The sequence below is a fragment of the Gouania willdenowi genome, chromosome 12 (assembly GCF_900634775.1).
Source record: "Gouania willdenowi chromosome 12, fGouWil2.1, whole genome shotgun sequence".
Taxonomy (NCBI): domain Eukaryota; kingdom Metazoa; phylum Chordata; class Actinopteri; order Blenniiformes; family Gobiesocidae; genus Gouania; species Gouania willdenowi.
In genome coordinates, this window is record NC_041055.1 from 9,632,855 (window position 1) to 9,659,112 (window position 26,258).

The 26,258-nt window shown below is 37.2% G+C and overlaps 1 protein-coding gene and 1 long non-coding RNA gene across 3 annotated transcripts in view; both read left to right on the forward strand.

The window, feature by feature from the left end:
- Positions 1–20: 20 nt before the first annotated feature.
- LOC114473515 (uncharacterized) lies at positions 21–7,781 on the forward strand. Of its 2 annotated transcripts, XR_003675255.1 has the most exons (4): positions 21–356; positions 3,447–3,570; positions 3,761–4,119; positions 7,769–7,781. It is a non-coding gene; the product is annotated as an uncharacterized LOC114473515 (long non-coding RNA). The 2 variants fall into 2 exon arrangements; XR_003675254.1 differs by lacking the exon at positions 7,769–7,781 and having other exon boundaries at positions 3,761–5,114.
- Positions 7,782–8,252: 471 nt separating this feature from the next.
- mbd2 (methyl-CpG binding domain protein 2) overlaps positions 8,253–26,258 on the forward strand; it is a 56,155-nt gene continuing 38,149 nt past the window's right edge. Inside the window, exons 1-2 of the mRNA XM_028463640.1 lie at positions 8,253–8,729; positions 25,409–25,568. Coding sequence (XP_028319441.1) covers positions 8,620–8,729; positions 25,409–25,568 — 270 coding nt within the window. The 5' untranslated portion in view covers positions 8,253–8,619. The remainder of the gene's footprint in view (positions 8,730–25,408; positions 25,569–26,258) is intronic.

Genomic DNA, 26,258 nt, shown 5'->3' on the forward strand with positions numbered 1-26,258 from the left:
GTTCCTACATGACGTCACAACATACGGGCATTTCCCGACCCGGCGCCATTGCTGTGGGCAGATGAAATGAGTTTAACCGTGGGTAAACAACATAAGAAGAAGAAGAAGAAGCTAGAACTAGTTATTATCGTGATAAAAAGTGAAAATGGTGGTCTCCTGCTGGGTCAATGGATGTTCAAATCGTGCTGGAGGTTCAGTTAAATTTGGATTTTACAGTATACCCGTCATTAGACTTCATGAATGTGAGAAGACTAAGTTTTTGTCAGAACAACGACGAAGTTTATGGCTGGCAAAGATAAACAGGAAAGAAACTCCCTCAAAACACGCAAGAATTTGCTCAGAGCACTTTGTGTCAGGTGCGTATCGTATAATGTGTTGACAGACGTAGTTTACTCAGTACTATCTTGTGTGTGTATATATGCTGGTAACTGGTAACTTGTGGGTTTCATTATTTAAATTACTTTATTATAGAAAGTCACAATATTCAGGGTTTCCGCACGCTGCATTATTAATATTAATTCAACGAATTGTGTCAAAATTAAGGCGTTTAATATAATTAAAAAGCATTAAATGGAGTTCCAATGGCAATAAATCTAAAGTTCTTGAGAAATGTTGGCATTGCTTGTTAATTTTTGCTGCATAATTTCATCAAAAATGCCAGACATGGCATTGAACTGTGGTGTCATTGTATTATTATACAATAATTTGCTCAAAAGTTGTCTCTTGTGTCCAATTTGCGTTTGAGTATCTACTTCTACTCTCATTTCTCTGGTTGATGGAATGTTTTTCAAATCTTAAGAAATAAATATACACATTTGTTCTGCATTTGAGGCAATAAAAGTATAGCCTTTGGGCATTAAAATTACATTAAAAAGCATTACTTTAGATATGTTGCTACCTTTTACAAACTTTGAAGATCTACACGCAATTATCACACCAATGATATGATTAGTAAAGGTGTCCCGATCCGATATCGATATGTAATATCGGATTTTATCGAACTGCTTCTGAAATCTCCGATATAAGTGCAACGATAATATCGTGTTGTTGTAGTTGTTGTTTTTGTCCCCGCCCTCAGTTATTCCCAACAAATACCTTACCGCGGTTACATGATGTTTTTTTTTTTTTTAATTCAAAAGTAGTTATTCCGAATTAAATCATTTAGAATTAAAGTGTTCTGCTTTGTGTTTACATGGAAATACTAATTCCCGAACTGAGGTTTACATGGAAAACTAGTTTATTCGGCTTTAGTTAAATGCGCTTTAGGTCTGGGGGTTGGGAAGGATCTGATTGGACAGAGGACGAACGTGACGTATCACGTCTTTTGGGAAAAACGCACAACAAACCTTTTATTGTTGGCTGTAACACAGAACACCACACACGAAGACAGTTTTCACCTTTATTTTTACTGTAGCGTTGAAGCAGCAGCTCAACAATAACACACTTTGGTCCACGGAGTGGAAGAGATAAAGAAAGCCCAGTAAAACTCCGGAAAACAGTCACCTGGAATAAATAGTTGCTCCCTGGTAAAGATGGTAGCTCTAACAACCGTTACAACGATAAACCTTGATGATAGTTTCCACGCGTTTATCTTTCCGTCCATCCACTCTTTTCAATAGGTCCATGTCTTTTAAGGCTCTTATTATTGTGTCGGCTCTAGTCCTGGCGGCCATGTTGGATTATGTCGTCACCAAACGGCTTTAAGTGAAAGAAAGAGGAATTATTTAATTTGGAATTAAAAAACTGAATAAACCAGCCACCTAATTCGGAATTAAATTAGCATTTGGAATTAAGTGTTTACAAGGTCAGGTTAAAGAGGGATTAACTTTTATTTCGCTTTGAAGAGGAATTAAAGCCACCAGCCACCTAATTCGGAATTAAATTAGCATTAGGAATTAAGTGTTTACAAGGTCAGGTTAAAGAGGAATTAACTTTTATTTCGCTTTGAAGAGGAATTAAAGCCACCAGCCACCTAATTCGGAATTAAATTAGCATTAGGAATTAAGTGTTTACAAGGTCAGGTTAAAGAGGGATTAACTTTTATTCCGCTTTGAAGAGGAATTAAAGCTCCCATGTAAACATGGCTACTGACAGTAAAAAATAACTCAAGTGAACTTGAATTGTTTGCATTGTAAAAGTATAATTTGTTTTTATTGGATTAATTAGGTGGTTTTTCAGGGTCTTATAATTTGTTTTTTATTTATTTTATTCAATTGTAGAATACTGTAGATCAGTGGTTCTCAACTGGTCTCACCTTGGGACCCAGATTTTACCACTGTCATTAAATCGTGACCCAGTTTTTTTTTTAGAATTCCACCAACCAAATTAATTCTTTCTAAAATAGCTGTTGAAAACACATGTATATAATTTTTTTTAAAACAAATCTATATATTTTCCTGTGTAACATACATTTCACAGCATGCTTGTCAAAAGAAAAGTTTATTTCAAAATAAAAGACAAGTCCAACATGAGAGATATTAAGTATTTATTTATTTTTGCCCAGCTGTCCGCAACCCACCCAGTACAGGTCCACGACCCACTTTTGGGTCCAGACCCACCAGTTGAGAATCACTGCTGTAGATATTATGTTGAAGGTTACAATGTATGTAACCAATTGGTTAATAATAAATGGGTCAGTTTTTCCTCATACCTACTGTTGCTGACTATTGTTCCCTGTTTGAGTGACATCACTTGATCAAGTCTTTTCTAACATTCCACACTACAAAATAAGTAACAAAGTACGTATGATTCGTGCTGGTATCGGATCGATATTGGTATCGGCCAATACTCACGGATGCAATAACGGTATCGTATCAGAAGTAAAAAGGTTGTATGGGGGACACCCCTATGTTACGACCCCCTCTAGGATGTTATTCAAGGCTTGAGGGGCCGCAACATAAACAAGACGCCGCACAGAAAAACAACGATTATCAAAAGTATTTATTAACAAAATTATAAAAGTACCAACAGAACAAACTAAAAGGGACTGGCCAAACTGAACAAAAGTAGGGAGGACACTGGGCCAACCCTATACATGGCCGTCGTCCCAGCATCCACCCTCTAAAGTACAAACATACAAAACACTAAACTACAGGAACACGAAAACAGGACTACCAGAAATCTCCAGTCCAAACTAAAACAACAAACTTCCAAAGACCTCCAGTGGGGAGCTGAAGAACTCTCCCCACATGTCTGCTGCTGGTCAGTTGTTGTGCCTCCCGCTTTCTGGTCCTCTCAGCCTTTCATACAGCTCCTCCTCCCTCTCCTACCTGATTACTGATGTGAGCCAGGTGTGTTAGGAGAGAAGAGGAAGGGCAGGCTGAGAGGCCATGAGGCACCAGCCGTAACACCCTAATGATTAGGTTACTGTACTGTAGATTTAATATATTATTAGGATGTGATTTCCTTTGTGCATTCTAACAAATGTATACATTTGATTAATGCAGGCAAACCATCAGACCTATTTGACCAGACCAACCCAGATTGGGCACCTTCCCTTAAATTGGCCGGATGTTTGACACCAAGGAAATCGGAAAGCAACTTGAAACAAGCCACAGGCAGCACAAACAGGTAAACAGCACTCTGACAATCACATTTACATATTAAATAGGCAGTCATATCCAGTTACATCTTCCTTTAATAATTCACCACAAATTATTAGTAAAATGTCCTCAGTAACAAGCTTGTCTTATTAGGTATATAGATTTAAATGTAAAGTTTATATAAAAATATGTTTCTATTTTTTTTTTTTCATTTCCAGATATATACGGGCAGAAAAGAGGAAAGCATCTAAAGCAAAACATGCTGCTGCAAGTGCGCTTTTGGAGCTGCATGCTTCCACCATAAGAGATATTGAACTAGTAGAAGTCACCGATGTTGCTGCAAGACCCAATTGTTCTTTTCTCAAACTTGGGAAAATGGAACCACCAACATGTAAACCAAAATGCCCAGATCATCTTAAACCATTTACACCTGATGTTCAAGGTGAATTTCAACGTTTGTTGTCTGAAAACATATCGCTCAAACTACAACTGAAAACATTCAGGATGACACAGGAAGCACTAGCTGATGGACATGACTTAACGTAACATAATGCACTGGATTGCTTTCATTTGATTAGTCATGACACTGTCTCGTATAAAGCTAAACACACCGCTTCAAGATTTGGCTTATTGTTACGAGAGTTCAACATCAACAGCCTCCAGAATTTTCCTTGTGTACATTCACGTTCTTTATGTGAGATTGAAACACATTATTTGCCGGTCAACACGGGAAGAATTAAGGAAGACCATGCCAGTGGAGTTCCAGAAAAACTTTGGGCAGAAAACTGCAGTGAATATTGACTGCTTCAAAATACCCATTCAGAGACCAAAGTACCTGATGGCAAGGGCAAAAACATGGTCTGCCTACAAGAACTGCAATACAACCAAGTTCCTGGTTGGGATAACGCTGCAAGGGTCTGTTTCCTTTTTATCCAGTGCTTGGGGCGGAAGAGTCAGTGATAAGCACATCATGGAAAACTGTGGACTGCTTAGAAATCTATTGCCTGGAGATCTCATTCTTGCTGACCGGGGTTTTGACATTTCAGACAGTGTAGGGTTCTATTGCGCTCAAATCAACATTCACAGTTTAACAAGAGGAAAATCCCAACTGTCACCACTTGAAGTTAAACAGACACGAAAAATTGCTCATGTACGCATACATGTAGAATGTGTCATTGGTCTTGTTTGCAACAAATACACCATCCTCCAGAGCAAATTGCCAATTGACATTTTGTTGACCGAAAATGAAGAACTTCCTGTTTTCGACAAAATCGCACGTGTAGCATGTTGCCTGTCAAATGTATGTGTTTCTGTTGTTCCTTTTAATTAAACACCTGAAACTGGAAAGCCCAGTGCAAATAGATATGTTTTGTACTAAGGCAGGGCGGTGTTATACCGTTCACGGTGATACATGAATAAAAATTAGAAAATAGAATATAATTGGACCAGCAGTCAGGAGTCTCCATGCTAAGATAAGACTACACATGGTTATAGATAATTATTCTTTTTTTAAATTATTATTATATATTATCCCTCAACAGGATAGATAAAATTCAGAGACAAATTTCACTGTAGGGCTACATTGTATATCAGAATCAGAATCAGAATCAACTTTATTGGCCAGGGGTGAATGAATACACACGAGGAATTTCTTTTGGTGACCTGTGCTCTCTCAGGTAGTATAACATTAAATAATAACAATCAACTAGAATAAAGAAAAATAAATAAAATAAAGAAAAATAAATGAAAAAAGAAGTATAAACATAAATATAAGAGTAGTTAGACTAATATGTGCAAACTAAATAAAAATAACAAGATAATAATAATAATAGTAATAATAATATATGACATTATATCAGTGGTTCCCAACTTTTTTCGGTCGTGACCCTATTTTAATATCACAAATTTTTGGTGTCTCCTGAGACTTTTTTCTTTGTTTCTAGAATTAGCTTTTGATAATGTTGTTGCCAGGACTAGTGCACAAAGTGACAATATGCACCAGCTCAGATATTTTTTATTCTGCATTTTATTTTTAGCTAGATTTATATTTGAGACGGTGAAAGTATAGCATATATTTGATTGATTGTTGTGTGTGTGTGTGATGTTAAAATTTGAAAAATAATAATTAAAACATTTTAAAAACAAATTTTTCTTCAGTATTTTTTTTTTCAATTATACATTAGACATTTCAGGGGACCGAATTTGAATTCCAGGCGATTACACATGGGGTCATGACCCCAAGGTTGGAAAACTGCATTTCATAATTATTATATTTTGTAAGTGTGCTGAAGGAGGGGCTACATGGCTTAAGTTACATGTCTGAAAGGGTATGGGAATGTGAAAAGTTTGGGAACCACTGGTCTAGCATCATGCTAAATCCAGTACCTTTGCTATGATGACTACTTTTCCATTGATTAGTACGTCACCAACCCTCGGCAAACTGATTGTACGCCTCCAATGTCCAGGCTCAAAACTGCTCACATGTGTAAAAACTCCTATCCAATACCAGATAATGTACACATGATAATACTGTATCTGAGTGCTTCCTTCGTCAGCGCATACGGATCCACGTATGGTGAATTGGTCCTCATCAATTCCATAGATTTGACTTCATTAGCAGACCTTTGATTTTCATCACAATGTTGTATTTCGAGTTCAATGTCAAAATGTCGACTTCAATCTCGACATATTTCAAATACACGTTAAGGTTTTGTTTATTCAGATAAGTTTTCTCATAAAATTTTATCCCCTGACATGTTTCGACTGTCAACTTCCAGTCTTCCTCAGAGGTGATGTACAGTATCCCTACGAGTTCTGTTGATGCTAAAGCTCAGCTTCCAGAGGGGTATTGCACAAAACCAGGATGGAGGATAAAGCCTATGGAAAAATCATCTATTCAGGATAAACTTATCCCCAAGTCGGTTGAACGAAAGCTGGCCAAGTGTATCCAGGGCAAGTAACCATGGTGATTTAGCCTCTACAGCTAACCTGCTGCAGAGCAGGTTATCAACCAGGATAAAGTTATCCCTGCTGTCAATGCTCTGAGAAACGAGTGTTTTATAGAATATACTGTACATGGTTTTTATACATGTTTCTTCACCCAAAAACTAGAAAGTCATTTAATTTGTCTGTTTACTTTTGTTTTTAATATTTTTATTATCATAGTTTATATATAAAGATGAAAAGAACAAATAAAAAGACAATATTTGAGCAATGAAAGTGAGAAGGCTGACGGTGTATTAGGAATATTTTCGTTATTAATAAAACAGCAACACTGAAAAGTTAGAAAAGATACTGAATAATTCGACTTAACTCATTATGACTGCAATATAACGAGAAGATCTTTTTTTCCAAGTGTGTCCTAAAAATAAGAAAATGGATACTGTACTGTTAGATCTGAAGGGTTTCACCTTATTCTGACTTTATTTTTTTTACATTACAATAGCTATTCATTTCATTTATTTTTCTGTCAGGCCTCCGGCTGTTTAATACTATGAAATCCTGCTTGTGGAATTGCTGTCAGAGGTTTGATTTAAATGGATTATTGGAGTTATTTTTTATTTATTTGTTAACTTATAGATGACAGATCCTTTCTAGAAACTCATCTATAAATATATATAACATAGCGTACAGTTGTAATTAGTTGAAATGCTGGGTCAGTGGTAAATTCTTGCATCCCCTGCATGAGACCCGAGTTTAAATCCCAGCTTACACACACACTACCCTTTTTTGTGTGAAATTGCCCTCTGGGAGATCAATAAAGGTCTATTCTATTCTGTCCTATGATAAACTTTAAAAAAAAAAAAAAATATATATATATATATATATATAAATAATATAAATCTAATAATCAGAAAAGTGATCAGCTCCACCTCCTCTTACGGTAACTATATCAGTTCACTTTATTAATTCTACATGTTTGTAGTATTTACACATTAAGGCGGTCGGCTACTGTCTGCCAGCCTTTCTCTTTCTCCTTTTTAGCAGCGCTGCTGTTCCATTTTTCATGTCTTTTATTTCTTCATCTTGCTGCAGAAGCAGCAGTTGTTCTGCAGGTGTAGACGAAGCTGCACGTTCGCGATCCATACTTTTTTGATTTAATTCATCATCAAGGAATTATTTAATTTGGAATTAAAATTGGAATAAACCAGTCAATTTATTTTTTTTTTATTTATGTTTAATTTGGAAATACATTTGCATTCAAAATTAAGTTTTTGCAAGGTCAGCTTAAAGAGGATTGAACTTTTATTCTGAATTACAGGGGAATTGAAGCTCCCATGTAAACGTGGCCTTTGATGGTCAGTGAGGGAAGCCATCATGCAGTGCTGCACTGGACCAGTGGGAGCTCTGTGCTTATGGAACAGCCCTAATACACAGTGTTTAATGATGTAATCTTCTGAGCTCACCCACTGTGTCAGCACTAATGGGCCGTTTGTTTCTCAGGGTTCAGAACTGGTTCAGACTGCTGCAGGGCCCTTTAACCCGGGCCAGTGACGTCACCAGCAGCGAGTGGGGAACACTGAGATAATGACTCACTGCGGCTGATTATTTAGACGCACTGAGTTGAATTAAAAATACATTTTGTACAAAGATTACTTTCGAAATTAATATTAGAACGTGTATGTGAGTATTGTTGAATGTCCTCGTTCTGCCGGGGTCTTTGGTGTGCGGTGTGGAGGAAAGCCCTCAGTGAGCGCTCCCGGTGCACATAGACGATCTCTGACACCAGTGCGTGTGCGGGTTATCGCTGACGTCACAGCTGCCGTTGGTCCAGCTCACTTCAGTTCAGATCAGATGGGATCAAACCCTTTCTTTCTGTCAGGGCTCGGACTGAACCGGACCATTTAACCCGAGTCACAACCAGCTCACGAACCGAACCAGGACTTCGTGTTCGTCTCGGATCATCCAGAGATAAGCAATCAAAACAAGCGGGGCGGGGACGGCTGAGTCGGTAGCGTGACGTCGATCCGCCCGGGCTGCTGCTGCTGGAGCCACGCTGACTACGTGCGCCTCATCGAGCGAGCGATAGAGATCGATCTGATCAGCGACTCACCGGGGATCGATCAAGTGTGAGAGGATGGAGAAGAAGAGGACGGACTGTCCCGCTCTGCCGCCGGGCTGGAAGAAAGAAGAAGTGATCAGGAAGTCTGGGTTAAGCGCCGGGAAGAGCGACGTCTACTACTACAGGTAGTCACCCTGCAGGCTGCACCCGACCCACGGGTCACCCAGCGGGTCAACCTATATAGGGTCACCCATCAACTCACCCGCAGCCTGTCCATCATCCATCAGCCTAGATACAGTCTTTGGTCCAGAGTCTGACATCTTCATAAATGAAGTTTGTCTAAGTTATTTTTATTTGTTTAATTATTTATGTTTTAATAAAAAAAAAAAAAAAGAAGTTTCTTTTACTTTGCTACATTTAACTTTAACTCAAGTGATATTATTCTACTTTCCCTATAAGCAGAGGTGGCAAAAGTACTTGTCTTCAGTACTCAAGTAAAAGTATAGATTCTTGTATACAAAATGACTCTGGTAAAAGTAAAAGTATTAAAGTTGCTTCTTTACTTGTAAATAATAATAATAATAATAATAATAATAATAAAATAAATAATAATAATAATAAAGTAAATAAGTACATGCTACCAAATGTATTTAGGTAAAAATTAAAACAAATGTCCCTTTAAGAATAAGACAGGGTTTTTAAACCTGCAAATTCCATATATTTTATAGAGGTCGACCAATATGGGACTTTTAAAGGCCGATGCCAATACCGATTTAAAAATAAATATATATATAATAATCAGTCGATGGCCGACATCTAATGCCGATATACAATTGAAACACTCATAAGATGTAAATGTATATATTAGAAATGAAATACACCAATAGAACTCTTAACATTAATAATTATATTATATCCTTATCCTATTATATCGGCTTTTTATTTGTAAGCCTATTGGCTTCTACCTCTCCCATGCACATGCTATTATTATTATTATTATTATTACCTTTCATTCTTTCTTTTTTATTTTAATGGCTACTTTAAAGTGCTAAATAATAAATAAATAAATAATAATGATAATAAATAATAAAAACAATAATTTAAATTTTTTTTCTCAAAAACAGTCCATATATTGGCCGATATCGGTCAACCTCTAATATTTGATATTTTTAAGAATTTGTAGAATACTGGTACATGGAAACAAGTTACATCTGTGACCTTTATGAACACCTGGAGAATCAAGCACTCATAATCAATTCAAATTTTAAATAAAGTGTGTCAAGAAGAAAAAAAAGTGCAAATGCTCAATAAAACCCAGATCAGCTATGAGTTTAACATTTTTAAGAACTTGCAGAAAACCACACCGAGGAAACACTCTAGAAAACTGGCACATGAAAATAAATCAAATATGTTACCATTTATGAACACCTGGATAATTTAGCACTTATAATAAATCAAATGTATTAAGAAAAAAAATTGCAAATGCTCAATTAAACCCAGTGCAGCTTTGAGTTTAACATTCTTAAAAACTAGAAAATATTAATCATAAAACTAAGGGACCTGCCTAACAGAAAAAAAGCTCAAACTACCAAAACTTTCCGTCTTTTTACGTCGCGGCGTTATTTTCGTAGGTCTTAAAAGTAACAAGTCCATTTTTTAAAATGTAAGAAGGAGAAAGTACAGATATTTGTTTAAAAAAGCATTGAGTAAAAGTAAAAATAAATGAATACTAAGTAAAGTACAGATACCAGAAAATTGAAATTGTTCTCAAGTACCATTATGCCATACATAAAATACAAGTAAAAAGTAGCTCAACTACATAGTACTCAAAGTAAAAGTTACTAGTTACTTTCTCCCCCCGCGTTTATTTTTGGTAATAAATCTTGCCACGGTTTCCTTGCATACAGTAAACATGTATAAACTTAAAAAGGAAGATTGGAACTTTGCAGCTCCACCACGACTTATTTCCACGTTATAGGAATTACAAATTGCGATCTTTTTTTTTTGTATTACTGCCGACATGCTAAGCTAACCGTGCCTCCCTGTCTGTGAGTGTTGTTCTCCTGTAGCAGAGGCATGCACATGCAGCTTTAGAGCTTTCAATGTCTTTCTTATCCATTTACAATTTACAGTCTATGATTTACACCATAACTAACACCAGAGCGCTACTGTTTACCTTCCTTTTAAGAAGTGCCACCATAAAAAGGGTCCAGTCTGAAACGCGGCGCAGCGTAGCTTTCCGAACGTTGTCTAAACAAGTACGGCGCTATATTAAAAATTCATATCGTAACAAAAATATTTACCGGTATTCGGTATGAACCAGTATACCGCCCAGCCCTAACCGTGTCACAGATGGAGTGCGGATCGGGCCACATTTTCTCGCCCGTATCCGACCCAAAAGTGAAAACCTCTTTTTTTTTTTTCTCAAAGAAATGACATACAGAATGTACGTTTGTTTTAGTGGCACGCACCGATTTGATTAACAAACATCTGTTAATGTCAACAACAGATCAGCGCACGGTACAGTAACTTGAGTACTTGTAATCCATTACTTTCACCTCTGCCTAATAATATTTAATCAGAGCAAACAACGAAATATCTTTGAAAAAAAAGGGGGTCAGACTCAGTTCCTCCACCTCTGGACCTTTGAGCTCCACATGGTTCTTCAGATGAAAGTGGTTCCGACGCAGGACCCAGCAGTGTTGACTTATGTGTTCATCATGTTATCCTAACCAATCGTGCTTCTTAAATCCTGAAGCAACTTCATTAACGTCACTTTGTACATTCAAGTAGGGCTGAACGATTTTGCAAAATAATCTAATTGCGATTTTTTTTTTTCCTCAATATTGCGATTTAATATGCGATTATTTTTTCAAGGGCCTCTTCTCGTGTATTTTTAAAAATAAATCCATCTGTTTCACAATAAACAATTTCAGATTTATTTACACTTTAAATACATATAAAATATACATTTTAAAGCACAGAATTCAACAATAAAGCAAACAAATCTGTGGCTTTACCTCTTCAACATATAACTAACTTCACGTTTCATGAAACATATAAACATGTGGACTGCACTTTTTAAACGCTTTCTGAACTCAACAGGGCAATACAAGACAGGACAAGAAAAAAATAAAAATTGCAGCCTTTGCCATTAGAAAATCGTGTTTTGTGATATTGCGATAATATCGCAAATGCAATTAACCTTTCAGTCCTATTTCAAGTGTTATTACTTATTAAGAATCAAGTAATGAGCTCATTTTTTACTGGACACAATGGTAGCTGCGTCACTCTGCCCATGTTCACGTGAACCCAATGTGAGAGTGCTGCTTGTTCATTGGCAGAAGCCAGTTATAGATTTAGGGGCATTTGGCAGCAGTGATTTACGAGCACATATTTTAATGCCAGTTTTCCTATAGTGTCACATGTGGACTGTATGGTATTCTTCAGTACCTTTGCTCTCCTTCCTCGTCGTGCCCTGGTTGGCAACAGCACAAGCAGCAGATCAGTGAGTTGTAAGGTGGGGCTTTGATGCATAAGACTTGTTTGTCGGCATGGGATTAAACAGAGGCAACACCTTAAACTGGTTGTGCCATCAGGGAACGCCGTTTTCAATCGAATGTCTGCATGGTCCGAGACAATGCTAAGGAGTGAGCAATGTTGTTCAGAACCTCACACTGCTTTTGCGAGCTGACGTCATTTTTGCATCAGTTTACCCATTTCCATTTTGTTTCCGTCTCATTGTTTTCTCCTATTTAGATGAGTTTACTTGTTATTAAACTTCCTAAAATCATACCAAACATGCTAATAATTTTATATTTACATTAGGGCTGGGACTTTAACTCATTAATGTCCGATTTACTAATTACCAGAGGTGACAAGTAACAAAGTATTTGTACTTAAAGATGAACTAAACCCCTGCTTTCTGCTGACCTGCCACAAGGAAGAAAATTCAAAAAATGCCTTGATTATGGGCGCTACTGCTGTAGCAGTAAGACACGCCCACTCAATCAGCCCTCCTCCCCCCTCTCAGTTTTTATAGGAGGGGCGGGTTCAACAGTGAAAGTTGATGACGCAGGGGAATCTTAAAGAATTCGTTTTAGACAGTAGCAAAATTCACTTGTAATAGCCAGCTTTCAACCCTAAGAGGCCAGTAACTCTGCCATTTAAATGCGCAAAATGAAAATACTTTTACTAAAATGTGAAGAGTGGGACTAAGATTAATAAACAGCACTACTTAATGCCCAAATACATATGTATTCAGCAGAAAAAAGTGGGTTTGGGATTTAGTTACTCTTTAAGTAGTTTTTTCTGTTGTCTATGCTTTACTTTTACTCCTTACTTTTTTAAAGAAATATCTGTACTTTATACTTCCTACATTTTAAAAATTAGCTCGTTACTTTTAAGAGCTTCGGAGATGACGTCACAACGTAATAACGAACGTTTTAAAAATGTTAAACTCAAAGCTGCCCTGGGTTTTATTGAGCATTTGCTGAGCATTTTTTTTTGTTGCTGACACTTTTTATTTACACATTTTATTTAATATGAGTGCTAAATTCTCCAGGTGTTCAAAGGTAACAGATTTAACTTGCGTCCATGTGCCGGTATTCTATGAGTTCTTAAAAAAAAAAAAAAATTACATTTGCTGTTATAAAAACCCTATCTTATAATTGAAGGGATATTTGTTTTACTTTTTTACATTTAGTAGCATGTACTTTTTTTTAACTTTTACTCAAGTAAGGGAGTCATTTTTTATTCAAGTATCTATACTTTTACTTGATTACTGAAGACTAGTACTTTGCCATCTCTGCTAATTTGAGAAAAATAATGCACTAAAAAAAAAAAAAAAAAAAAAAATGCAGTTAATTGCTTTTAAGCACGAAACCGTTCTCATTTCAAGAGTTTCCAGAATACCCATAATATTGATGCACAGGCTACAACATAAGACACGGGAGACCCCGAGGGGGAAGTTGTTGCGGTGCTTCGTGGGTGTTAATTTTAGTTTAAAAAAACACCGGATGGAAAAGCAAAGCCCAGTTATGTGCAAATTGTGCAAGAAAGAGTTTTCGTAGCCTCCGCTAGCATCTGAATGCTAAACATGTTGCGGTTAGCGCGGACTATTTATTGCAAGCCAACTGTTTTGCAATGTTCAGTTTCCACTTCTCTGGAATGTTCTGTACTAAGTGCTGTTTTTTATTTTAATAGACAAAATAAATTTGTTTATGAAATCCTGAAAACATGAATATAGCTTACTTAAATTTAGGTTTGTGCTTTGTGAACAATGCACAATATTCTTTATTTATAATGCACATTGTTTTAGCACTTAGTGATAAAAAATAATAAACACAATTTTGTTAGATAAACTCATTTGTTGTTTTCATTTATTCAGTCATATACCAAATAGCGATGTCCCAATACAACTTTTTACAATGTTGTTTTTTTTTTTTAGAGGCAGTGCTGGGAAGAGTTGGTTTGTGAGGCAGACAGGAAAGAAAGAGGGAAATTAGTCAATCTTAAAGGTCCAGTATTATTCTATTTTTCATTTCCATTTGTTCTAAGAACTCCAACAACATAGTATTTGAGGTTTATTTTTCCAAAATTGCCTGTTTTCCAGTGTTTTAACCCTAAACATACATACATACATGCTGCTCACACACAGCAGCAGCAACAACAGTAAACCATTAACAAAAATTGGTCCGACCGCTGCGTCACAAACATGTCAGATCATCCCGTAAAAGTGATACGAGGTGGTATAACGGCTACTAAAAATGGAACTGATTGCAACCGCTCATGCTTTGCCGCTGGGAAGTAAACTCTTAACTATCAGCTGAGCCAGCTGTTTCAAACACTCACAAGCACTGCTATGCCGGTTTCTATTCATCCACACCTCTTCTGGTCACAGGAATAGTCCATTTAAGACGATAGTCTATTGTTTTGTCCGACCGCTGCGTCGCATTGGGTCACAAACACGTCCGATCATCCCTTAAAGGTGATACAAGGCGGTATAACGGCTACTAAACGTGAAACTGATTGTGAGCGTTCCTCTGTTTATTTATACTAGTGCAGTGCCCGTAGGAAGTATGTCTTGCTATAGAATTTAGTGTTATTTACTAGAATTGCTATTAAAATAAAACTATTGATATAAATTGTATTCTTATTCTATATCACTTAAGAAATTCTCAGTTTATCACTCAGCCCTCATAGTAGTTAAATTACTTCTGTTGTTTATTCCCTTTGAAGTTGATTTATTCACTGATGGCTGCCATGTCACCATGACACCTGACATTTCCTGTTGAAGGTTTAGGACTGAGGTGAATACTGTGAGACAGAACGGCTTAACGGCTGAACGTCTGCGTGTTTGCTCTGTAACCACACTGTCCACCCAACCTCAGAACTGAAGCATTCAGAAAGAGCTGCAGAGCATCGTTGGTTTTCTGTCTGCAGTTGAGCTCCTCATCAAAGCCGCGTTGGAAACGTTTTTCAGTCATCCGCTGTTGTCAGATGGCAGGGGAAGTGCAGGTCTGTGGTGAGGCGGCGTCACCGCGGGCCTGTTGCTGTGTCTAGAGGCTGCGTTCACTTCCTGTTGATTTAGCAGCTGAGACACAGCTCGTTCAAAGCAGCAGAGAAGCAACAGAGATTGGTCACATCCTAACGCCGCACGACCCTTTTCTGTTTGGTTGTTAGTGTGACTCATCACTTCCAGTAAAGAAACCAGTCTGCATGTCAGCTTACTGGAAGTGGAGCTACCCCCTCCTTCATTACTCGAAATCACACTCACCCACGGGAATTACAGTCCGAGGTCACATGATCTCTGTGTGCTTACGTCTTGTGTTCAGATTGTTTCCATATATATACAGTATGTGTGTATATACATATATATATGTTTTTTAATATGACACACAGGTTAATGTCTCTAATGTGGACTCTACCTAGATCATTGGTTAAATGAAAAGAACAAAAAAGTCTATCAGACATGCTTTTCACAGAGTTTATTTACAAAGTGCTATATAAAGATGTGTTGCAGTTGTACACAAAATTTAAAGGCTTTCCAATCCAAGTTCTAGAGCAGGCCTGTCAAACTAATTTTAATTTGATCTCAAGTGGGCTGCAAGAAAACAAGAAATTTCATCAATAATATGCCCGACTTTGCACTTCCACCTTTAAATGATAAGTAAAGTACGTAAGGCACTGAAAATATCCAAGCATTAAGTGACAGATGTCAGTCCCTGCAGGATCTTCAACAAAATGTACTTGATTTTGTGAATAATTGTAATTTTGGGGAAATTTTGTGGACTAATTTGAGTAAAATGTAAGGATTTTAGAAAAATGTAAGGATTTTGAAAAAAAAATTAAGGATTTTGAAAAGAGTTTTTGAATTTTGTCAACAATTTAGGTTTTAAAATGACTGCCATCCTGTGAGTGTTGGCAAGTATTGTAAAGTTTCATTGAATTTCTGTATTTGGAGGGACAGCAAGGCATGGCAGATGTATTCGTAGGGATGTCCCGATACAACTTTTTCACTTCCGATACGATACTGATATTGCTGCTTTACGTATTGGCCGATACCCATAACGACCTGATGCGATAACAGCACGAATTATTGATACTTTTATTACTTATTTTGTAGTGTGGAATGTTAGAAAAGGCTTGGTTATTACAAAAACAGACCCATTTATTATAAATCAATGGATTACATATGATTAACCTTTTAGAATAAGAATATTATATGATTGAATAAAATAATTAAAAAAATAAATTAGAAGATATTGAAAAAATAAATCCAAAAAACCAATATATATTATATCGGAGATTTTAGATGCAGTCCGATAAAATCCGATATTCATTTTCTGGCTGATATTGAACCGATATCCGATATCAATATCGGATCAGAACACCCCTATGTATTTGTATAGCGCATTTCATAAACAAGGCAATTCAATGTGCTTTGCATGATTAATTAGTGCAACACAAAACATTTAACAGTTTAAAAATCAATAAAAACATAAAATCAACAGTAATGTCTTTAATAATCAAATCAATCTACAATGGAGTTAGTTGGTAATTTACACGTTATTAAATGTTTTTTCTGTCCTGTTTATTTTTTTTTTCGACTTGCTGTTAAACTCATTTTAGTTCAGGGGCCAAACACGGACCAGTTTGGTCTCAAACGAGCCACAGATTTTAGGTGGAATAAAAAGAGCAATTTTCCACATGTAAATGATAAATGCAGGAAATGGTGTGGCCAATTTTTGTGCAATTTTCACGGGAATTTGGTGGGAGACTTTGTAAGGAATTGCAGGATTTTGGAAAACATTCTTCCACAATTTGCGACTAAAAATAACTGAAGCCATTTGATGAAAGCACGGGAAAATTGCAATCCTGTACACACATTGTGGAGATTCATTCGTGAATTTGGAGGGACGGAAATATCTAACGCTGAAATATTTGGTAATATTTGATTAATGTTTTCTCTGTCGCTTTTAATTTCTCCTGCGGCCCAAATTAGATGCTCTGAAAGGCCGGATTTGCCCCCCCGGGCCTCAAGTTTGACACATGTTCTAGAAGATGTGTTCCTCAGCTTTCAGACAATGCATGCAGTCCCTCTTTTGAGACATGACGTTCATCAGGTGCCTGTTCACAGCTTGCACTAACCCTTTCACTAAGAAGCTCTACTATAGGCATTTGGATTTTATACGATCATGGAAAAATGGGTGGAAAATGAAGAATTCCTGTTTCCATGGATATGACATGGAAATACCTCACATGCATGTTTTAAGACAATATCATACATTAACATGCTGTTTTTCCCGCTAAAAATGGTGAGTGAATGTCTAGCAAGTGTAGCAAACAAACATGTCACATTTCTGTCATAATTTCATTAAAAATCTCACACTACGTAATCACATGGCTGCAAGGGATTTAGCGCAGAACTTGAGGGTGATTCGTCAGTTGGTGGTATTTTCCGAAAAATGAAATTAAAATATCTATGGCATGGACTAAATCCACATTTACTTGTTTTGGGACCATATCATGCTCATGGTATAGTCTAGGAAATGGACATATCAAATTTCTTGCAATGTAATCTTGCATGATTTCAGCGTAACTGGTAATCCTCCAGCTTCTGTAAGCAGTCTGAAATATTTAAATATGAAATTAGCAGTGGTTGACTTGGTTAACCCTTTTTACCATGTTTAGTAAGTTTAATAACCTCTAAAGTTATCTAACTAGTGAAATACGATGAAACGAAAGATACACTACTGGTCAAAAGTTTTAGAACACCACACTTTTTCCAGTTTTTTATTGAAAATTATTCAGTTTATTGTGTCATTGCACTCTGAAATGAAAGCATAGAACAAATAAGCAATTTGAGTTGAAAAAGAAATCATGGAATCAATTTATAGGCCAAACTTTTGACTCATCAAAGTACAGTGAAAGTAACCAGGAAAAGTTGGAACACTTGTAGGAATTAGTAACACCAGCTTTCAAGGCTGATCCAACCTCCATTGCTGCAGAACAGCTTTAAATTGTTAACCCACTTTGTGTTCCCTGAAAAAGGCCTATTTGTATAATTCTGAAATGTACATTATTTTTCAGTTTTGGGTAACCAAACCTTTGTTTTTTTACCTCTGGCTGTTCAGTTCTTACCTTTGTACCATTTCAAGCTATTCATTGGATTTGCACGACTTGAATTGCAATAAATAACTGGAAAAATTAGGGTGTTATAAAACTTTTGACCGTTAGTGTATATGGGTAAACTGATGCAGAAATTAGTATTTTGAAACAGAATTCAGAAAATTTAGAAAAATTAGAATCCATCTATCAGAATTCCTGCGTGGAAGCATAAAAGGAGGTAAATCACATGTTTCAGCCCGTTAATAAATATCAAAAAAAGGGGTTCCCACTGGATAATCCTACCACTAAGTGGTGTGTGGTATTTCAACGCATTTTTTTGTTTAAAACATTTGGATGATAAAAAGCCAATCATATTAACAGGCAGGGGCAACATAAAAAAAAATCATTATTAAACTATGGACACTATAAAAATAACAAATAATCAAATAAGAAATCAGTCAATAACATTTTCAAGCCTCATATTTAGCACCAGGTTAGCAGCAGATTTAATAACATCTTTATCTGTATCAGACGTGTGAACAAGCTCATATGCGCAGGAAGAGAGCACACACACACACACACACACACACACACACACACACACACACACACACACACACATACAAACACACACAGGATCATTGTTTTGTAACGTTAGCTTGCTGAGCTGCAATGCCTTTGCTAACGCCAGGTGAAGCACACTGAAGTCCAGGTGATCTTCATTCTTGTTCCGCTTCAACCCAGATGTATTGTACAACCCCTGGCAAAAATTATGGCATCACCAGTGTTAGAGGATGTTCATTCAAGTTGTTTCATTTTGTAGGAAATAAGTAGCTCAGACATGTCACCATACTAAAGTCATTTAAAATGGCAACGTTCTGGCTTTAGGAAACACTAAAAGAAATCAAGAAAAAATTGGTAGATAGATAGAGATAGAATATCAGAGAGTCGCAGACTAATGGGTGGGAACCATTGATCAGGAACTGGCAGCTCCAGCTTCAAGATACCGGAAACAGAAAAGAGAGAGAAGGGCGGGGAGAAGGCACAGACTGCAGAAAAACATGATACAGTATTAGCAGGTCTGCCTGCATGGAAACACCTGGTGCTAAACTATATGGGTGGAATGAGAATGAGTATGGTGTGGACATCAGTGGAAATGGTGTGTAAGCAGTGTGATGGGTATGCAACGAGGATTAGAATTGGGGGGTTGAGTGTAACCTGGCACAACCTTGTCTGACTGGACTTCACCCATTGCAACCCATTAGAGCTATGTGTTGATGGTGGATTGTGTTGGAGACGGTTGTCGTTGATTATGCCCCTCGTGTGCAGAAGAGGAGCTGGGCCAATCAGAACAGGCCTAAGTTACCTCTGGAGTTTTCACATTGAACCTGAGAAAGCTCCAGGACTTTTTTTCCATTAAGGGATGAACATCCCCAAGCCACCAGAGACTGCCTAAAGGGGATTGTTTTTACACACGCACGCATGCACAGGCACATGCACACACTTAGGCGTGTCTTTATCAATCTGCTGCAGTTTTTTCCCAGCCAGCAGTACAAGTCTTTCGTTTCCTTGATCTGATAAAAACGGCGTTGTACACATTTAAAGGAGCCGTCTGCTCATGTGGAAGAGACACACTTCTCGTACTTCTACCTCTATGAGGACCAGCAGCTTTTAAACTACACGTAGAGTTTTAGTGTGAAAACTCATGAGAATCATTCAGTCAGAAAGACTTACTTCACTCTCTTCTGACTGCTCCTCCTGCTAACACTCCAGCTTTTATTGAGCTGAACACTTTTATCACCACCCTTTGCTCTGCACCATAACAATGGATTAGAAGTAAAACAATCCAAATTGGCCTAACAACAACAGGGTTTTGTCAATGAAATAGTTGTTTGCAAGAGAAGCCATGTAAAGAAATGGCAGAATTGAATGTTGTATCAGTACAGTAACAGTGTTACTGTGCTCAGCTTCACATGTACAAGCTGCCTCAATGCGCCGCAGTGTCTTTTGACATACTGTAATACATTTGTCACAGCCACAGCAGTCACTGACAGATCAAACAGCTCGGCCATGCACGTATTTATGACAGCAGGGAACACAGAAATGTGATCATCTGATCAGAGGCCACATTATCAACATTCATGTCAGTATTTAGAATCGTGACCAATCTGGGCATTAATACGTGAAATAAAAAGGAAGGATTGCTTTGAGGTAATGTTGTATGTTTTTGTTAATGTAGTTTGTTTTGTGTATTTTTTTTTCCTCATTTTGAATAGTTTTCTCTGATTTGATGTGTTTTCAGAGTAATTTTTGTATTTTTGTTGTACTTTTGTGTATTTTTCTGTCATTTTGTGTGTTTTTGGAGTTGTTTTATTTCACAAAATTAAACCAAGGGCCGATAGCTGCCACTTGATCCCGATATTTTGCTCTCAGACACCCCAGACTCCTATTCTGTCTGGAAAATGTCCTAGGAAGATGCATCCTCCAGAATTATTGCAGTTTCTATCTTTTCATCCTCGTCACAAAATAATGTGTAGCTTATGAACTCCGTCGTTTGTTATGAACAGTGTGTATCAACTGTTTAGAAATCATACACGGTGTGTATGTTACTACGGCCTCCGGTTTAGTCAGAAATGGCACCAACTGTTGATTGGCAACACATGTGATCTTAAAAAGCAATTTTATACTCAAAGGTGTAGATTAGAGGTTGACCAATGTAACACTCAAAGCAAGGGCGGAGATTGCGGCATATAAGTAAGGGGATCGAACGAATCGTGCAGCAGTACAAGGCTGCTATTACGTGACGCTGCGTGAGAAAAGTCAGAATCAGAATAGATTTATTGCCAAGTAGAGTTTAAAACAATACAAGGAATGTGACTTGGTGGATGGTGCGAAAAAACAAACCAGAAACACTATAATAATAATAATAATAATCAAAATAAATACAAGCCGGTAACGTCTTTTTAAATCGCTGTTGATAAACATACAGATAATATAGTGCCGTCTTCTGTTTCTCTTTGTTTAAGACACTTTTAAGCTTCATAAAGTTCCTCCTTACAACTGCTAACAGTTTTTCACCTTAGGAGCTCTTTTAAGGCCTAAGAGGCTTTGTGAATTACTTTTATCCTAACAAGGAAAAATTCTAAGAAAAATCTTAAAATTCGAGTGACGTCACTAAGAGCTACTTTTAGCCTTAGGATGCTTTGTGAATATGGATACAGGTGAGCAGTTCATGACATGAGTTAATGACCTGCTGTGATTGTGCACGGTGGGGGTGGGGGTGGGGGGTGGGGCTGTGGTGTGGTGTCATTGCTTCTGCATGTGTGATATCAGCATGTATGAGAACAGGTAGAGAAATGTGATTACTCATCAGAAGCCCCACGAGCCGACCTCCCTGTTCAAGATCACTCTATTGATTTTCTCCTTGTCATTTGACTAATTGTATTGTGCATACTCGAGCTTTGACCCTTTTTGAGGTTACAAAGTCCAATTATTTGTGTCAACAACAATCATTGCGTTGCGTTTTGACCTTTCCATACAAGGATCATGTCAAACCTCTTCACATGCGCACACACGTGCACACACGGTGTACCCACTGTACAGGTGCACAAAGTAATATTGCATTAAAGTCCGTATGAAGCAGAACTAAATTTGTGTTATGAGTTTGTCACACCACAGAAACTTGTGTCATTGACCACTGAGCCAAATTTGAAAGATGAAAAAAAATCGCTAAGTATATAAAATTAGGTCTCAAAATCAAAATCAATCTCTGCTCTTAACTTATTCACTGCCAGCCACTCAGATGGGATTAATGGGGCAGCTCTTAACTGGTTTTATTCATGTTTGTGTGACAGAACTTTTAATGTAAAAATTGACAGTTTTACATCCGCTTCTGCGTATCTGTCTTGTGGTGTTCCTCAAGGGTCCATTCTTGGGCCCCTTCTTTTTGCCCTGTACCTACTACCTCTGGAGTCTATAATGAAGAAATATGGCATATTGTTTCATTGTTATGCTGATGATTGTCAGATTTACATACCCCTGATACCCATTGATTCCTGCTCTGTCATGCGCCTTTTGAACCGTTTAAATGAGGTTAAGGCATGGATGTCTTTTAATTTTTTGAGTTTTAATGAATCCAAAATTGAGGCGAGTCAGTTTGGTCCCAGCAACTCCAGTCTGGACTCGATGGAAAAATATTTAAAGGAGTCTGTTACCAATCTTGGAGTCATCTTTGACTCTAGACTTACTTTTAATAAACAGGTCAACTCTGTTTTAAAAAAGAGCTCCTTTAACCTGTTTTCGGTAAGAAAGAACTGGAGACTGTTATCCATGCTTTTATCACAACAAGACTAAAGGCCTCAGTCCATCCTACCTGTCTGAACTTCTTCAGCCACACACTTCAACTCGGGCTCCATGCTTAGCCGACCAGCTGCTCTTGGCCGTGCCGAGGACAAAAAGGAAGTTCAGAGGGGATCGGGGATCGGGCCTTCTCTGTAGCAGCTCCAACGAGCTACCATTAAATATGAGAGGCATCTTTTCTTTGCATTTTTAAATCTCTTTTAAAAACACATTTGTTTGCTGTGGCTTTTTAACACTGATATTGGCCACGTTTACATGGGAGCTTTAATTGCTCTTTATATCACCAAGTTTATCATTGTACCAGTTGTTAGAGCTTATGTCTTTGCCAGGGAGCAACTATTTATTCCTCCTAATTTTATTCCGGAGTTTTATTGGGCTTTCTTTACCGGTGATTAGCTCCTATCTCCCTTCCACTCCGCAATCCAAACTAAAACCGTGTGTTATTGTCCAGCTGCTGCTTTAAAACTACAATCAAAATAAAAGTGAAAACAGTTATCATGTGTGGTCTTCTGCATTACAGCCATCAATAAAAGGTTTGTTGTGTGTTTTTATCCAATAGACGTGGTACGTCATGTTCTCCCCCGTCCTATTAGAGCCTTCCATACCCCCAGACCCTAAAGCGGAATTGAATAAAGCCAAATAAACCGGTTTTCCGTGTAAACCTCAATTCGAGAATTACTGTTTCCATGTAAACATGAAGCCGAACACTTTAATTCTGAATAATTTAATTCGGAATAACTAATTCCGAATAAAAAAAAAAACAAACATCATGTAACTGTGGCCATTGTCTTTTAATGTTCAATGTTGTATTTCTTGTATGTTATATCGTACAGCATTTTGGTCAAACCTTGTGTTTAAACGTGCTTAATGAATGCTAACTGGATTACCTGTATTTAGCATGTTTGGCACAATTTTGGGGTGTTAAATAGCCTGTAATGACATCTGATTATGGAATACTGATGAAACAGAAACAAAACAGAAACACAGAGAGAAAACACGGAAATAGCTGAACACTGAAATGGAAAATTTCTAAATTGAAAATCGGAGACTCTTTATATTTCTAAACAATAGTTTCATTTTTTGATATAAGAGATTTAGAAAAAAATTCAGAAGTTTAAAACCACCTCCTGAAAAGGATAATTAGACAACGGATAATCAAACTGATGCAACAAATTACTCCAAGTCTACCAATAGACAGTTTTTATTTTTATAATCTTTGCTCAGTGTGCAAAAAGTGCTGCCAAATTCCAGAAGTACATTTGCTCTATGAAAAAACAAATCCTAATTGGGTGATCTATGATAACTGATGTAATTGATAACAATAATAGAGTAGCAGCAAAACATGTTTCCCAGGGAGTTATTGCCTTCATCAAGACCAAAGGAAGTAGCAATCAGCATATCCTAACTGGGCGTTACCAGAATGAACAGCAGAGGAACAGCTGGAGTAGAAGAGTTGGAGAGAAGGTCTGAGAGGCCAGATTGAAATATTAAAGATGGAGCTGCTTTCTTTTTTTTTTATATACATACTAAATGTTTTTTGGATGTAGTGAATGAAGAGATGGAGATGGATGGAGTTGAGAGTTGGAGTAGATAACTTTCAGTGAGCCAGAAAATGATAGACAATTGATATTTGGGGATGGTGGCCAAGTGCGATGCTGACTTGTTATTTGTAATGACAAATTATCATTAACCAAAATGATGTAAATGAACAATGGTGATAAACCCAACGAATCAGCAAAAATCTTCTGCAAAGTTCATGTTGCGCATTGGACATCAGTCTTATTAAGCATTCATTGCAACCATTAAAGGTCAAAAATCCCCCCAAAACAAGCACTAACTTTAAACAGCAGCATTACGCTGAGTATTTAAAGGCTGATATATATTCACTGCCATAATATTTATGCATTGTGTGCATGGTTGGGGTCAATTATAATTGTAATTCCATATTTGATAATTACAATTGTGATGTAATTGTAAATTTAAAAATCAGTTGCTGTCATAATCGTAATACGGTTGTGTAATTGAGTTTAGATAATTGACTTTGTAATTTTAAATTATAATTTCACGCAAAACTGGGGAACCATGTTACAGTTCTATGCACCGTTCTACACATATGTAGTTAACAATTATTGAAACATGTTTAATATCAAGTTTTCCCACATTTTACCATTTAAAATAAATTGAAATTAAGGAGTATACTGACAAAAAAGGCTCAGATGCCCACTCCAAAATATTAAAACCTATATTTTCATTGATTAGGAAGCCTAACAAGGTAAACAAGAGATTGGAAAGAAATTAGATGATAGATAATTGTTTTTAGTGTATTTTACAGCTGATTTCCACAATATGGAATGGAAAAATTAATAGTTAAAAGTCAAATAGTTTAAAAAGTTGAAAAGTGAGTAGTAGGGCGTAAAAAGAAATAGACGAAGAAGAAGAAGAACTATAATATTTAAGTACTGCGAAGAAGACGAAGAATAACTATTATAATAAAGTACAGCGATAACAATAGTGGGGCAGCTCGCCATCACCAATGTTCCAAAAAAGTGAAATAGTTCAAAAAGTTGAAAAGTGAGTAGGACAGAAGATAATAAAGTACAGCGATTACGATAGTGACAGAATTCCAATTATGTTCAAACTGATGATGCTAATGCTAGGTTAATGCTAACGCTAGGCTAATGCTAATGTTAGGCTAATACTAACATTAGGCTAATGCTAATACTATTGCTAATGCTAAGCTAATGCTACTGCTAACCTAATGCAGGGGCCAGCACCTGCATCCTTACTTGCATTCTCTTCAGGGAATGCGGTCTAGTTGTAATTGTAACTGAAAAATTGAATTGCCCCCTATGCTGGTTGTGTGTGTTCATATATTTTTTTTTATTTCCTGCAGTCCAACAGGGAAGAAGTTCAGGAGTAAACCTCAGTTGTCCCGTTACCTTGGAAACAAAGTGGATCTGGCATGTTTCGACTTCCGCACAGGGAAGATGATGCCTGGAAAGCTGCAGAAGAGCAAACAGAAAACCCGGCACGATGCACTGAGCCTGGCTAAGGTAGCACACCTGTGGGGGAGGGGCTGGGGCTTTGCTGTGCTTGTCATGTGTTGTCAGATAATCAGATTAGTGCCATCCCTCTCGTGACTCAGACAGTCCAAATGACTGATTCAGAACTGACAAATATTGCAAAAGAGTGTTTAAATGATGGGAAAAGGTAGTAGTTCACTTTTCAGTTTGAGTTTGTTACAAAGATCTTTCCTATCATTCCTATTGCCTGAATAGACACATTACAACTCCCATGTAACATTGGAGCGTCAATTCTTCTTTAAAGCAGAATAAAAGGTAATTGCTCTTTAAACGGACCTTGTCAACACTTAATTCCTAATGTTATGTGGCTTTATTGGTTTATTCTGATTTTAAGTCCGAATTAAATAATTCCTCTTTAAGTTAATTAAAGTTAATTCCATTCTGCGCATGCGCAATGATGTGCCGGTTGACGACATATTCCAAGTTGGTGGCCCGGACTAGAGCAGAGACTATTTATTTAAGGCAGCGGCTATCCTTACGGTTGCCGTATCAATATACCGATATTCTATCCGTACACAGTGCCCCTATTTAGCCAGTTTAGGTCACGTGATAGGTCAGTCATTGGCCAGTTTAGGTCGCGTGACTAAGACTAAACCTTTCCCTAAACCTAACCCTAAAAATTGTGGCGATATTGGGTTATAACCTAACCCTAAACCTAAT